The sequence below is a fragment of the Cygnus atratus genome, chromosome 5 (genome assembly GCF_013377495.2).
Source record: "Cygnus atratus isolate AKBS03 ecotype Queensland, Australia chromosome 5, CAtr_DNAZoo_HiC_assembly, whole genome shotgun sequence".
Lineage (NCBI taxonomy): Eukaryota > Metazoa > Chordata > Aves > Anseriformes > Anatidae > Cygnus > Cygnus atratus.
The window spans coordinates 60,668,359-60,684,222 of NC_066366.1; the positions used below are offsets into that span (position 1 = coordinate 60,668,359).

Consider the following 15,864-nt stretch of genomic DNA (forward strand, 5'->3'; position numbering starts at 1 on the left):
CTCGCTGACTAACTGATTGTAACAGGGAATGTGACGTACCCAGTTGTACTAAATATCAGAGCAGTGATTCATCAGGTGCTGAATAACTATCAGTGGGTGTGTGAGACGCAAGAGGAAGGATTATAATGTACATCCTTCCTCGTTCATTGCTAGATCTATGTATTTCTAAAACCTTCCGTGGTGGAAGGATGACTTTAAGCTAAGAGATGAGTTGGTCTGTACAGTCTCTTTTCTGTTGTGCTGTTAGGGCACATGCTTTGGGTCTCAAACAACAGTATTTGCCATGAATACTCCGAAGTTGTGTTCCAGCATGGCAGGAACTACAGTTATGCATTCCAAATGCGTATCTGACTTTCTGCTCTATTATGTATTCCCATAAATGGCCAGAGCCCAGACCAAGAAGGTTACTTGTTAAGCCCGCAGCAAGAAATGCTGCCATGGTGTGGGCTAATTAGGCTCTTCTGCTATCTTCAGAACTGAAACTTCCCAGTACTCCTGGCAGAAATACTCAAAATGAGTGCTAAGAATCGCCTCTTGCTTAAACCTGTGATTCAGAAATTTACCTTACCAAGGACAAGTTTGTTTTTTTTTTTTTTTAGCCTTGCAATGTACTCTTACATTTCAATGTTAAACTACAATCAACCACTTCCAGGCCTCTCACTAGTATCTATAATACAGCTAGATATTTGTTTTTTCCAGGCCTGTATTTAAGAAATGGCCCCTATTAAAGGGAAGCTTTTTTCTTTTTGATATTTCTCTCTCTTGTTCTGTAACAAATCTTGTCCTTGTGTACGTGGTGATCTCAGATCTAGTTTTAGCCCTTCTCGAGCTTAGCTCCAACCAAGTGATTTGCCTCAGCTCTGTATGTTTAGAAATAGGACACAGTCTTCATTTAATCAAAGTTCAATGATGCTGTGCTGTCCTACAGCATTTGCAAGTTTTTATGTAGTTGGTGTTGCCATTTCCTTCTCTTGGAAGACTTCTTCCCCTGCTCAACTTACTGTTTGACACAGCAACGCTAATTCTTAGTAGCAAAATTCACAAAGGCTGGCATTTAGCCTATCAGCTGTAGACTAAAATTAGTGAAAAGTGATACTGCGCAAATATAAATAGTCGTGTTCTTAAGTAACATCTTTCAAATTAATAAGGTATTAAAGTGCAGAATGGTTGTCTCATTGGCTATTGCTGAAAGGTAGCAATTCTTAATGCACTGGAAGCCTGCTAGATTTCTACTGTTGCCCTTTTAAATGTTAAGGAAAACTTCAGTACTAAAATAGCTTGTTCAGTAATTACCTCTCCTCCTGTTTTTTACCACCCCTGAATAAATGCAAATATTCTTCCCCCAAAAAGATCCTTCTAATTCTTGCTTTCTTTATCTTTCCCCATCTGCAGCCAATGAAAATAAGAGTGGCTTTGTTCCTTACTATAGGTGCAGGTCAGTTCTCACAGTCTGATAACTTAAAACCTGACAGTAACACTCAGCTTGGTGTTGTTTAACTGAATGTTGCCATGACAAGTAAGTTCACTGGAAACGTGTAAGCTCTTAAATTACTTCTCATTGGGCTTTTCTACACAACAAGCAACAAACCAGAGCATGCTTTTTCAAAGGAACTTCTTAGATTGTCATGTTTTCTGATAAGTATCTGCTTTGAAACTTGAGTAAGAAAGGAGGCAGCTATGTTCCTGCCTATATCTTAACATGGTGAAACATTTTTCTCATGCAGAATTGATCTTGTTCTTCTCACTTAACCCAGAAACCGAACTTGTACGACTGCTGTACTTCCTGGGCCTAGTTCTGAATGGCTCTTACTGAAAGGATTAGCGGGATAGCTGTAGCCACATAAGGATGGCTTTTAATTTCCCTTTAGCAATATTTCAGGTGCAGAATAAAGACAGCCTGAAGAGAATCAAGGAGTCCTGTTACATACAGTGAGTGGAAGCTCAGCCCTCAGCAAATGCTTTAGACTACTGATCAGTTTCCTAACTGGCTCTCACTGACTCGAAGAGCTGAATCAGCAGTAAGCTTCAGTAGTAAATTCCAGCCGAATGCAATACAGAACTAAGCCCTGATTCAGTGTAACAACTGCACTGTTGCCTCAGGAGACAATGCTGACTGAAGCTATCCGTCATGGTCACCATTCACCTCAGTGAGGGAGGCCTGACAGTTCAAGCAGAGTTTGAAAGCTGCGCCTAGCTGGAGAAGCAGGAGTTCATGTAGCTTGACTGCAGCGAAGGCGTAAGCTGAGATGGTCATTAAGCACTGACACAGACCCATCTATCTCTATTTTCTTTCTTTTGCCAAGAAAAGGAAACACTACCTGTATCCTGTAATCCCATTAGAAAAGAGAAAGCAGAAGCATGGAAAGAAAAAGAAAACTAAGGAAACTTTTTAATGGGCTTGTCATTACTAATATGTAGTACTGAAGCTGAGGCATTTGATTTGTTAGGAAAGTGCATTTTAGATTAAAAATGACCTCTGAATTTTAATTCAGTGTATAAGACTTGCATTTGAAGTTTTAAAGTGGTGAATAGACTTTATCTTTTGAGACTTTGAAGTGACTAGATTAGATGCTGCCCCTTTTCCTAGGAAAGGGGGGGAATAGCTTTTTTTGTTTGCAGCTCCTGGGAAAGTTAACTATTGATTCAGAACTGATTTGAGAAACCACAGCTGAATAAAGCTGTGAGTACTTGAACTGAACTTCTTTATTCCAGTTACACAGCTTAGTAGATCTCAGCCTTACAACTTAACACACGCACTGTTCAAATGCTTCACATTGTTCACTTTTTCTAGTGTGGTCTTAATACTGCAGATTCAAGTGTTTTTTTCTCCCCCCTGCGTTTCTGGTTGTTACATAGGCTGTTTGAAGTTGTCAGCTGTGTGTATCACCAAAACTGGCCAGCTTTTTTTTTTTTAACAGCTAGGTAGGTTGTCTCCTGCCAAGAAGAATCAGGGACTGTGGTGACAGATGAACTTGATTAACTAAGATCATGATTTGCAGGAATAACCAAGTTCTACTATGTACTAAACTAGGTAATGTAAGCAGGAGACTTGTTAGATTTCTAAGCAGATGACTTCTGTACTTAGCCTAGCTCCGTACTCTGAAGTGAGAGAAAGCAACGCCAGCCTGATAAAATTTTTCCTTCTAGTGGCGGTTTTGAAGTACTGTACAGTTTGGAACACAGTTGCCTCTTGATAATGCTGACCTGTACTATATTGAAATAACAGCTAGCAGACAGTAAAATGGAAAATTTATTAGTGCAAGTTGGTCACTCAGTTTTTTCCAGCAAGTACATAGTAGCATCCCATGCTTAATACATTATAAACAAACTTGTACTAAGTTTAAAAAAAAGTTGAACTTGTCTTGAAGTAACAATGTGTTACATATTGTCATCATCTGATTCATCTTCCTCTTTCAAAGATTCCTATTTAAAAAAAGATTAATGAAAAGAATGGTTTAATATCTGTTCTACAGCTTGCCTGGAATAAGCAAAGGCAGTTCTGCTGTTGCTTTACAATCCTCTCAATCTGTACAAAGGTTGGTATTCAGCAGGCTAGTTCCTATTTTTAGGAGTTTAACAATGAGCACCATCACTACTTTTAGAACAAATATAAAACTGTTAAATGCTGGAGGGCTAACTTTCTCCAGCTGCTTGTCTTTAAGTCATGTTGACTGCAATAATTTTACCTTTCCTACTTACACCATTATTGAAGAGAAATATCATTTCTCTTTCAGAAGTAAATATAACTGTAAACCTGCTGAAGTATAGTTTTTAAGAGTAAAAATTCTCTGGATTACACTGAGAAACTCACAATTCTCTTCAGAATAATATCAGCTACTACGTAAGTGATGTGTGACTCTACATTTTCCAGCCATCACAATGCTGGAATCCTACTGTTGATTCGTTCCATCCCAGCTTTGTCAAGCGGAGCCCTGAGATGACAACAACGATGTTGGACCTTACCTTGGCGTATTTTTCTGCTTCTTCCCTTATGTCTTTGGGAACGATTTCATGTTTTCCACCAGTTACTGCAAATAAAAAGTACATATGAAGCAGAATTCATATAAAGATTTTGACATACAGAAAGAAGTTAAGAAGCAAATATTTCTAAGTTCCTGTAACTGAAGTAAAGTTTTATATAGTGTTTCTAGAAGTTTAGAAATGCCTTACCTTCTCCAACCCAGCTGAGTTCCAACTCAAATGCTTTATCTTTTACTTCATCATGAACTATGTAGATTCTGTAAAGAAATATAGATTAGAACAGATTTGTCAACAGGTTAAATATACTCTTCTCCTTTCACAGATTTCTTATTCTGTTGAAATACTGTTCTTATAGCTAATACAAGCTCTGCTTTCTCCCTTACCCTTCCCTTATGTGTATCCCCCACAAAAACAAGAGCACACCAGAGAATATTCTAGGGTTGTTAGTATAAAGGGATGTTAAATGAATACAGCTAAGATGCAAGTTATTTATCTAGTTGAGATGCTTGAGTTATCTTAAACAGAACAGCAGCACCTCTACAATAAGTGTTATTTAAGATTCAGATACTGCAGAACCAAGGCATCATGGCCTGCTCCTGCTGGATCAGTCACAGCAGCATCATATATTTCTCCTGTAAATCTTACTTTAGTTTACACTTGAGACTAAATATGAACATCATACCTTGTATAAAAAAATACATAAAGTGTACTACTACAAGCTCTTGAAGAAATCATTACTTTGGACTCTGGCAAGTACGTTAGGATTTTAAAGAAATGTTTAAAGTGTTTGGTATCTTGCTAAATGCTACTAGGGACTAGCCCTAAGCTAGAAGAAAACAGAACTGTATCTAGAATTGCCGTTAAGTTTTGAGCTGAGGCTGAATTAAAGAACAGGAGGCTTCTGAGCACTTGAGAATCTGTGCCTCATTTGTACAGTTTTAGAATCGGTCCTTGTTAGGTTTAAAGAAGAGTCTACACATTCTTTCCTTTAGCTGCTACCACCATAGCCTCTGACACAAACTCTGAAATAAACTCACAGGCTGCACCACCAACGATGGAAACATTTGTTCCTTCTTTATAGCCTTCTAAATAATAGCCATAAAACGCCTGAGATCAGTATCAGATGTGACAAGCACAGAAATGTCCCTGGAAAACATCAAGTGTTGTAGGTAGCTGAGGGATACTTATATTTGTTTGACAATGTTAAATTCACAAAGTATTCTCAAGATTACTACTGGCCAATTCATGCTCTACCTAGCAGAAGTCGTCCTGGTCTCTTTTCTCCCCTTACTAGTATGTGATTTGCATCATGCCACTCAGTCAGCACGCTACACTCGGAGTTTGTGGGATGGCATTAGCAAGTTCAGGTGATTAGGGCACCGACGCATCATCTTAAATTGCATCAGTAAATAAACCGCCCAGCAGGTTAGCAAATTCAGTATTTCCCATATCTTCACAGGGTATGAACCTAATCAGTGAAAGGAAAACAGCTATACCCTATATGCCTCTTTAAACAAGGAGTTATACCGTGTTTCTTTTCCAAGTACTTGAATCTTTTAAGAAAATAAGGCTAGGTCAGAGACCTCAGCTTCATTTTTGGCCTGCTACTTCATGTCTGAAGCCCCAGGTGATTGTTCAGTCTGCACAACACAGTATGCACCTCTTCAGGACCAGGACACTGAGCTTCTCCCACCTGTCACTTGGTTTATATATTTTAAAAGCAGTGACTATGCTCAGACATTTTAAGCTTTAACCCATTGCTGCTACAAAACTGCACCTGTAACGAGTAGCAGATGAGATAAGTGTATTTTTTGCATCCTTTGTCATTTTGCAGTATTTGGGTAGCATATCCCACCTCAGAAGAGGACAAATAGTAATATACTAGAGTCAACATGAGCACGCATCTAAGAGAAGTGAGACCTGGTACCAAATATAAAAGGAACAGTCTCAGTTTGAAACCATAGCAAGCTCACCAGTACCAATTTCTGTCAAGTTGGAAAAACAGGTTGGAGACTTACATTTTCGCAACCTCTTTAACGACATCACGGCAGGTCATTTCCTTCATCTGTAGGCAAAAAAATACACAGCGTAAGAGAACGTCCAGTCTTCCGTTTCCACAAGGCCAGAAACTGAGTGTGCACATACCTAATGAGCTTGCTGTTATTCTCTACAAATGCATCTTTCACTTTTGCTCATCCTACTACATGCAAGCCCATCTTCCAGTGAAGAATTTTATACGTGAATGGTTCTTTAAATAAAATGTCAGTGTGAAAGACTCCCCACTTTAAAGCACTTACCAGCTGGAATCCTAGAAACTGAACAGCTAACTGTAACATCATCAAAGCTTGACTCATTCTTAGATGCTTTCTGATAAACTACTGTAAAATACCCACACGTACAGTATGGAGGAGGCACTGTATTTTCACATACAACATCTACACTCTTTCTAGGTAGCATGCTAATACTTTAGCTCTTACCAACGTACTGTTGCAAGCAAGTCTGACTTGTAAGTGGTGCCCAAAGAGAGGAGTACTGGTAGCGTGTTAACAACCAACTACATGGCTGAGCAAGGTATCAGCAACTCATTTTGTATTTTTTCCACTGTTAAATCTCAGTCTTCTGACAGCTTCAGAGTTAATCATGATGAAGTCTCATCCCACTTTCTGTAACAAACTCAAGTTTTGCAGATCAAATCTCTTGCCAGTCAACTCTTTTGGACCACTGTATTTCATTAATGCAGGTTTGAAACAAGATTAATTTTACTTCCTTGCTCAATGTTTCATTTGCACCAACCAAATAGACATCAGCCTTTGATCTATCACTCACAAAAACTCACCTGCCGTTATTAATTGAAACCAACGGGCCCTCAGTCACAGGATACAGACCAATATGTTATACATTTTACTAACACTTTCCCTAGCATAAAGTGATTTCAAGTTCAAAATTATTTCTTCCTTTTCCCATTATTTACACTGAGCTCAGAGTAAAACCCACTAATTATGCAGTTTACCACCTCTGTCAGATTTTCAAAAAGTTTTCAAAGCCCCAGTATAGAAGTTACGTCCTTCACCCGTGTCTCAAAACTAAGATGACAACAGTCCTTTGTTCATGTTGAGTCTCACTGCACTTTCTAGGGGTAAAGCACATGCCTGAGTAAGCAATGGGCAGGGAAAGGAACATGCCTGGTCAGACAGACGTGCCATCATATTTGCATTCCAAGAAGTTTCCTAAACAGAGACCCATTGTGCCAGCCCTTACGTTTGCGACACTCAATCCGTAACGCAGCCGCTGACACTCGCTGCTATTTACAAGTACAACTTGTGTCACACAAACATTTAAATGACTATGTACGTTTACGTGTATGAACTTAGCAGTGAACCAGGAGAACCCAAAGGTCTTAGGTTGGATATTAGGAAGAACTTCTTTACCGAAAGGGTTGTTAGGCATTGGAACGGGCTCCCCAGGGAAGCGGTTGAGTCACCATCCCTGGAGGTCTTTAAAAGACGTTTAGGTGTAGAGCTTAGTGATATGGTTTAGTGGAGGACTTGTTAGTGTCAGGTCAGAGGTTGGACTCGGTGATCTTGGAGGTCTCTTCCAACCTAGATGATTCTGTGATTCTGTTACCATCATGCATGTTTACAAGTCAAAACTTGGAGGTTAAGTTTATCTTTTGCCATGATCCTTCTCCCATCCTAGATAATGTTAACTGCAGACAATAGGAAACACCGTAATGGTTTATCACAGATTAATTACAATTATGTCTATATATCAAAAGATTTTAAATAGTATCTGGAGATGCGTGAGAAGCACTGCAGAAGAGATGAAAAGATTCAAACCCTCTTCACATGACTACAAGTTTTCCCCGCAGCTGAAGATAGGAAGTGCTTGCGTAACACGCAACAGATGTGATCCCTGCAGTGTTTTTCACTTGCAGTGTAAGCTGCACACAAGGGTTTCTCATGCTACGTCCCCTCCCAGATACAGCTTCTGCTCCGCAGTACCTGTAAGGCAGGTTTTCAGGTTATGCCTACATGCGTGCCTCTTTCTTCCCACCTGTAGTCATTTCTTCCATGGTAAGAGTCTTAGTCAATAGGCCCCGATAGGCAAATCGCCCCACAAAAGCTTGTGCACTTCTGTCTTTTTCCCACCTCAGTTCTGTCATTCGATCAGAAATTCATCTTAGCAAAATTAACTCTGCCCTGGGAACCTGCCCAGCCTACGGTTAACAAGAAGCATCAGCATGCAAGACTGCGCTTGCTTCACACTGCTCTGACAGGATCAGACGCCTTACTGAAGGCATTCTGCAAACAAGCCATTGAATAAATCAACGCCGTTGTGCTGTGTGGCACACCACTCCTCCCATGTACTACACTTCATAGGCCCTACTGCACAGCTCAAGCAATACACACACTAATTAGCTGCACCAATATCAAGCAATAAAGGTTTTGAAAATCCCAGAACTGCAGAGAATTTTTTTCAGTAAATTATCTATTACTCAACATATTATCTTTATGTCAGTTTGCACATGTGGAAATTGAAATGATGATTTCTCAGATGCCAAGATTTCAATATCGAGATCAGATCATCTTGTAGGACTCCAACCTTTGGTTTGGTGTTCAAGCATCTGACCACATTCAAGACTGAATGAATCGTGTCTAGGAATATTTTCAATTTTCCTGTAATTTTTCAGATGTGATGCTGCACCACCATAAATGGACTATTCTTAAGAGTCTAACAACCGGATGAACTTGAGTTTTTCAATGAACAGCTGTGATGTACTTTTGTAGATCAAAACTATAAATAACACTCAAGAAGAGTATAAAGAAAGAATTACAACGAACAGGCCAAGAGCAGGGCTGCCCCATGCTGTCTCTGGTTCCAAGTGATTCAAATACTACAACCCAAGAGAAGGACAGAAGTCTTCCAGGATTCTAACCTAAGTCAGCTTAAGGCACGCTGATACATTTCGGTCAGCTTCTCTCCGTGGACCACTTTCACACAGCTAACTGTCTACACGCTCATTCAGAAGGCTATGAAACAACTTCTCAGTGTGCATCCACAGAACTTCCTTGTAACACTTCACAAAATTAATTACAGTATTGTGCAAGCAAGAAATGCTGAACAAAAACTGCCCTTTTTGTTTTCCATGACAGCATGCCATACAGTTTATTCCCTCTAGCATTCACAGCACTAAAGTCCTCTTCATCAGATGTAACAGATGTTTTGGAGGGTGCATTACAGTCAGCAACAACAAGCAGCTAGGGGAAAAGAAAAGACAGAAAAGGAGAAGAGAAAAAAAAGACAGAAAAGGAGAAAAGACAGAAAGGGAAAAGAGACAGTACCTCAACATCAGCTAGCTGAGAAACACTGTCTTAGCTGACAAGGATTTTCTTTTTCTCCATTAACATTTCAAAGTCATAATATTCCAGCGGTCACTCTGTATTCTGCAGTTTCACTCGCTGTCCTTAACAAGACCAGCTTTTTTCAACTTTTTAAGAAAAGGATCATCTAAAACCTTTGGGGAAAAATAGATATACCACCCTGTACAATGCTGCCCTAAGGCTTTCATTCACAACTAAAAAAACTCTATGACATTTTTATATGAATTCAATGACTTTGTTTACTGGCATGCGTGGCAGTGTATGTTCATGCTTCCTGTTTTCAAAACACGGACTCCCTACTGACTACACGTTGCCCAGGGGCAAGACTTCTGAAATACTATCGTTGAGGCTAAAACCATCTACAAGACATTTCTTCCGCTTCTCTTGTATCTTACATATTTTAGGCATCCAAAAAAGTAGTATTATAAAGGTAGGAATATTTGCCTTGAACAACACAACAGAACTGGAACATCGTACCTGAAGTTTTTCGATCTCTGTTTTTGCAGCCTGCCTGGCTTTACCAATGGCGCACCCCCAATAACCCTAAAAAAAAAAAAAAGAGACAAAAAGTTTAATTAAATACTATGTCCCCTACAGTTCTTACCATTACATATGACAACCCCCCCCCCCCCCAAATCCCATAATAATAAGGCAAATACACAGTAAACCTTGGTATTCTGTTTCAAGTAAGATTCCTAAACTGGAGAACAGAACCCAATTACTAGATTAAATACTGCCACCATTGATAGATAAGTGCTCAGTAGTTCCTCTGGGCAGAAACGCATCTGCTCAATTTGTTGCAACAGATCATCTACTGTAACTGAAAACAAAAAGAAAAGCAAACTAGAATTGGAGAGGATCCATGCAGGGGGAAAAAAAAACAAAACACAAAAGTCCAAAGCCCCACCTACCATGAAAATACATTGAAGTGTAAGCACGTAAAAATTGAGCACTTTTGCTTCCCTCAAGAGTTACTGTATTAAACATATTGAAATTGAAAAAAAAAAAGAGGACCATCCTGTGTAACACAAAGCTGAAGAGACAAACAGAAGTACCCATTTTGATTTGACTTGCTGTTAGCAGCCAGCATCAGAGTAGCAGCCCTTGTTTATCTAAACCTCTCTCTTACACAAAGTATTTTGTGAACGGGGCATCACTACAATACTCACATTTTTGGGGTAACTTATGGGGCTTTTCATTGGATATAATCAGGTGGAGTGAACTCCCAAATTTCTGAGAGACAAGCTTAAAAAAACTAGTTTCATGGAGACTGCGCTACTTCCAATAAATAGACAATGTCTCTTTAAGAAAGGCATGCAAAAGAAGAAAAAAAAACCAGCTCTGTTCATCTTAGGCAGCGATTCACTGGAGATCTTCCCAGGGGAAGAGAGCAACAATTAAGAGCACTTCTGGAATGGCACTTACTGGTTTCCAAATTAGGAGCTTTTAAAGGGGGAACTTACGCTAAGATGGAAATATTTCTGACACACTCACGTATGAAACTCCAGATGGATCAATCATGTACAGCTGTGCACCATCATCGTTATCATAGGACCCCAACATGAAACTGATGGAGAAAAAGGGAAATTAAAAACATTTGTTCTACCAACGCACACAACTATGAAGACTAAACCAGGTTTCCTACATTCTTGGTGCCTAACTCCTATTGTTCTGTTACATTCTAATACGTGGTTTGTCTGAACAGCTTAGCGTAATCACAACACCAAAGTGTGTGCAAGAAACATTGTGCTCGATCTGTAACCAGACAGCAGATCTCAGCTTATCAGTCCTTTTGTGCTGTAGCTGCATGGCAGCTCTAACCTCTTCTTTAGCTATGAGGGTAAGCAGGATGATCACAGAGGAAAGTTCTGCTTTCAGAACTGCCCCAGATTTAAATCTTTAAACTGCCTCAGCTTTAAAACTGAGGGACAGGCATGTGATCCACCTAGAAGCTTGGTGTTCTCTCATGCAAACATGAATTTTATCCCGTAAGTTTTTCCACACATACAAAAAAGGGATCTGTTTACCAAATGACTCCTAGGTTACTAACGCCAAACTTGAAAGAGACTTTAGCCGACCTAACTAGTTCCAGCAGGTGTGAAACAAGATCCTTACAAACAAGCATTTTCAAAAGACTCACCTGCAACCGAAAGGCCTGACAGCGCTGTACAGAGTGTATGCGTGCACGTACATGGCCACTCTGTCTGCAAGATGCTAAGTGGAAACAAAAATTAATGTCTTTATTTGAAGAAGTAAGCAAGCCTCAAGCAGTAAAATTTAATTCTCAGAATCAAGACTAAGAAAACAAAGAACCCTACACAAGCCGTGCCCGTTTCTTACCTTCAGCGGAATATCATAGCCGTAGTTAGATCTAAAGTTGGAAGCCTCTTCTCTAGCTATGTCTGCCAAAGAACGAGCATCGGCCAGAAGTCCTGCTACTGCCTGAAATGAGAATGACCATCAGCTAGTCCAAACGTTTCTTACAGAAAGCTTTTGAAAAGTCTAATCACGTGACTTAACCAAGATCTTCACTGAATTCTACATATTATTTATTACAGGTGAGTTCAACCAAGCCATGTCAAGATGATTAGATATTAACACGGTATAGAATTTTTCTCTAGGAAAAATCAATAACTAAAATTATCTTCATTTTAAGTAGTGTCTTCTGATTTGCCAGGGCTATATTAATCCAAGCAATACTTCATATTTTATACTTGGTATTTCACATGAAGTATTCATAACATGAGAATTATGAACGTCACGTATTACACATGAGATACAGTTTGGTGTAATACTTCGTGTAACACTTCACAAAGGACACCCATAGCAATGTCCTTTTTTTGCCTCCATTCTGCATGGCCGCTTAGATTACAAGAAAGTCCAGTTCTCTCCCCGATACCGGTGACATCACCAGTAAATACAGCTTCACGCACTTTGGTCACCCAGCAGCCACTGCGTGGCGTCATCCTGACATCACTGGTAGGGATTAGCCAGTAATTGATGTCAGCCTTGACAGAATTCAGTTGACTCTCAGACTGTTAAGAAGGAAAAGATAATCTTGTACTCAAGTGCTATTGCAATATTTTCCCTCTTAACACACCTCATTTGTTTACTACATAAGAGGGACGTGTTTATGTTCATATTCAAGTTTGAGCAACTGGACTGCTGAAAAAAACTTCCACGAAATTTATAGCAGCCTCAAAACGCGTACATACCTTCTACTCTAAGTTTAGAACTTTGTGTGTGTGCAATCAAGAATAAGTTACAGAAAAATAGTCAAAAATTCTATAGCATTTCTACGTACACACAAATCTTAGCATAACTTACTTAAACTCTTCGTTAGTGATTCTCAGGTCTATATATTTCTACTTTTGAGCAGGAAGTCCCTTTCAGACTCTGAGAAATTGTAACTCACCATTCCAACGTGTCGGTCAACATTGAAGAGACGTTTATTGGAACCCTCCTCGTACAGCTTGGACAGAACTAGTTTCTCTACTCCAAAGACAACACCGTCCTTGCATCTTATCCCAATTGCTGTACTGAAAGACAAGGTAAATGGAAGTTTCTCACACAGCACTGATCCGTAGTGTAACTAAGGAAGAATTCGCAAAATACTAGAAACTATGACATAATTTCCACAGAAGTAGATCTGTTACAACCCCACGACTGAAGACAACAAGGGGGAGGAGGGGGAAAACAGAGCAGACTGAACACATCAACATTTCCTCGGACGAAGGCAGAGCTGGCTGACAAGTCCCCACACAAACGTTTCACCGCTCCTTATTTGGCACTCGGGTGATCCAGCCCATGCCTTGCTAAGCCATCAGCTTCTTGTTGCTACAGCGCAGTTGGGGTTTTTGCCTTCCAGCTTTGCCTTGTGTATACTTGAAGGAAGACAGACGCTCTCAGAGAAGCTGAAGTAGCTTTCAGAGAACTTGGATGTCCTCAAGTTCTTCACGAATGCAAAGAAGCCATCAAAAATTAATGAGGCTTTGAGCATATCAGGCTTTCAGTGACTCAGTTTGCATCCAGATTTTGCCCCAAAGCATAAGATTTTGTTGTCCTTAACACAGATGAGTAATTTTACTGCCTGCCTTTGCGTTCTCCACAAAATACCGATTTCCACAAAACTGCAAAGCAAGCAGAAGCTGTTATACTACTTTTATGCTTAATTTGAAGCCTTGTAAAATGAAGCTAGGAACACTGTTGCTTAAAGAGACATTAAAATTATTTCCATCTGCAATGCCATCATGCTTGGCTAATCCAATTACATCGCTTTAATAACGGCCATCCAAGAAGCAGAAATGCAGGCAGTTGTATCTTACCTACTGTTCTCCACAGCTTTCATCGCATATTCAACTTGAAACACTCTGCCATCTGGAGAGAACGTCGAAGCTGACAGGTCATACTGAGGAAGAAAACAGTACTCAGCAGGAGAGCATTATTGCAACATCCCGTTATTTTCAGAACAGGTCTATTTATTTTAAAATGTAGGATTGTCACTTGTGGGACATCCACGGGTATTAAGTACTATAAGGAGGTACTATAAGGAGGCTGCTCCATTCTGTGCAGGAATCACAGAATCACAAAGGTTGGAAAAGCCCTCCAGGATCATCTGGTCCAGGCACCCCCCTACCACCAATGTCACCACTAAACCATGTCCCTAAGCACCAGGCCCAACCTTCCCTTGAACACCCCCAGGGACAGTGACGCCACCACCTCCCTGGGCAACCCGTCCCAATGCCTGACTGCTCTTGCTGAGCAGAAATGTCTCCTCATTTCCAGCCTGAACCTCCCCTGGCACAACCTGAGGCCGTTCCCTCTAGTCCTGTCACTAGTTACCTGTGAGAAGAGGCCGACCCCCAGCTCCCCACACCTCCCTTTCAGGTAGCTGCAGAGAGCAATGAGGTCTGCCCTGAGCCTCCTCTTCCCCAGCCCAGCCCCCCCAGCCCCCCCAGCAGCCCCTCACAGGACCTGGGCTCCGCGTCCCTGTGGCACCGAGGGCCCCAAACCGAACGCAGCCCCGGGGCCGGCCCCACACCCGCTGGGGGAGCTGCAGGCCCAGCCGTGACTCAGCACGGCCCCGTCCCGCCGCTCCCGGCCCGGTCCCCGCTCCCCTCACAGCCGCCCCGGGGCCGCGCGGCCGCCGCTGCCCCCCAGCCCCCCCCCCCCGGTGCCCCCCCCCCCGCTCACCCCGGTGCCGATGGAGCTCATGGCGGCGCCGCAGCCCGACGGAGCCCCCTCGCGCTCCCCACCGCCCAACAAGGCGCGCTCCCATTGGCCGCCGCTGCGGCCCGCGGGAGGGCTGGGCGGGCGGAGAGGCGCGGCGGGGTGGTGACGTCACCCGCGGGCAGCGCGCACGCGCCTGTGCGGCGGTGAAGGGCAGGCGGCGGGAGGCGGCCTCGCAGCGCCCGGCTAGCTCAGTCGGTAGAGCATGGGACTCTTAATCCCAGGGTCGTGGGTTCGAGCCCCACGTTGGGCGGGGAGCTTTTTGCCTCCCCCGCGGAAGGTGCCGGGCGGGGGACGCCGCTGGGACTCCAACCCCGGCGGCGGAGGGCTCGGGGAGCGCCGCAGGAGCTCCCAAAGCAAAGGTGGGCGGTGCGGGCGCGGGGCGCGTAATTACGTGGGGTAGCGGGGCAGACGCTGTGCGACGGCAACAGCTGGGTGAGAGGAAGCTGCTGAGGGCCCTGCTCCAGCCGCCAGTGCTGCTGTCGCTCCCCCAGGCACGGCGCGGCGCTGGCAGTCGGTGCCTGCTCCACCGGTGTCCCGCCTGCGGGCGCCTGGCTTGGCTCACGCCGCTCACTCGGCTACAGCAAAACGTCAAAAACGGCACCCAGTAAAGATCCGAGAACCTCGGAGGGGGAAAAAAAAACAAAAACAAAAAAAACAACCCAGCTGTACTGCCGTGGTTCATGTTTGTCACTAACGCAAGTTACGCCGTGAATTTTTCTGCCGTGCCAAGGAAGGATTAAAACATTTAATCTGGAAAAAAAAGTGCCAAACCTCTCTCTACACGGTAACATTAAGGGCTTCCCCAGGGCTAGGTGTTCTAAAAAGCAGAGCACAGACTTAGCTCACCCCTTGGGCGAAATAAGAAGCCTCGGTTCTGTCCTTAACAGGGCAGGGGGCTCTGCTCTACCACCTGCCGGTAAGGCAGGACGCGCTACCTCTGGCTGTGCGCTTGGAACAGCGCTGTCAGAGCTGTCCGGTGATCGGAAACACCGCGGGACAGTGGGCAGAAGGAAGACGAGGTGGCAGAACCCACCAGCTTTGGCGGCAGAACCCACCAGCTTTGTGGAGCGCCTGAGGCTCTGCCTCAGTTCTTGCCGGGCAGGACGCAACCTGTGTCACGGAGCTGCACCCCAATTATTCACGTTGTAAATGAAAACGAGCTGAAGTTGGGTCTGAATGTCTCCAAAAACTGCATTTTTTACTGTTGTGCTTTTTATTTTTTAAGCATAACTGCTGCAGTCAGACATGCTTTATGAAGTCAAGAAAACCG

The 15,864-nt window shown here is 42.7% G+C and overlaps 1 protein-coding gene and 1 non-coding gene across 2 annotated transcripts; one reads left to right on the forward strand and one right to left on the reverse strand.

The window, feature by feature from the left end:
* Positions 1-3,232: 3,232 nt before the first annotated feature.
* Positions 3,233-14,701, reverse strand: PSMA3 (proteasome 20S subunit alpha 3). Its single transcript, XM_035551087.2, has 11 exons — positions 14,556-14,701; positions 13,688-13,770; positions 12,778-12,901; positions 11,703-11,804; positions 11,503-11,576; positions 10,857-10,929; positions 9,840-9,905; positions 6,000-6,046; positions 4,171-4,238; positions 3,964-4,028; positions 3,233-3,423 (listed from the first exon to the last, which is right to left on the reverse strand). The coding sequence occupies exons 1-11, from the start codon at positions 14,574-14,576 to the stop codon at positions 3,379-3,381; spliced, it is 768 nt and encodes a 255-aa protein (XP_035406980.1). The 5' UTR covers positions 14,577-14,701; the 3' UTR covers positions 3,233-3,378.
* A 70-nt stretch (positions 14,702-14,771) lies between these two features.
* On the forward strand, positions 14,772-14,844 carry TRNAK-CUU (transfer RNA lysine (anticodon CUU)). Its single transcript has one exon. It is a non-coding gene; the product is annotated as a tRNA-Lys (tRNA).
* The last annotated feature ends 1,020 nt before the right edge of the window (positions 14,845-15,864 follow it).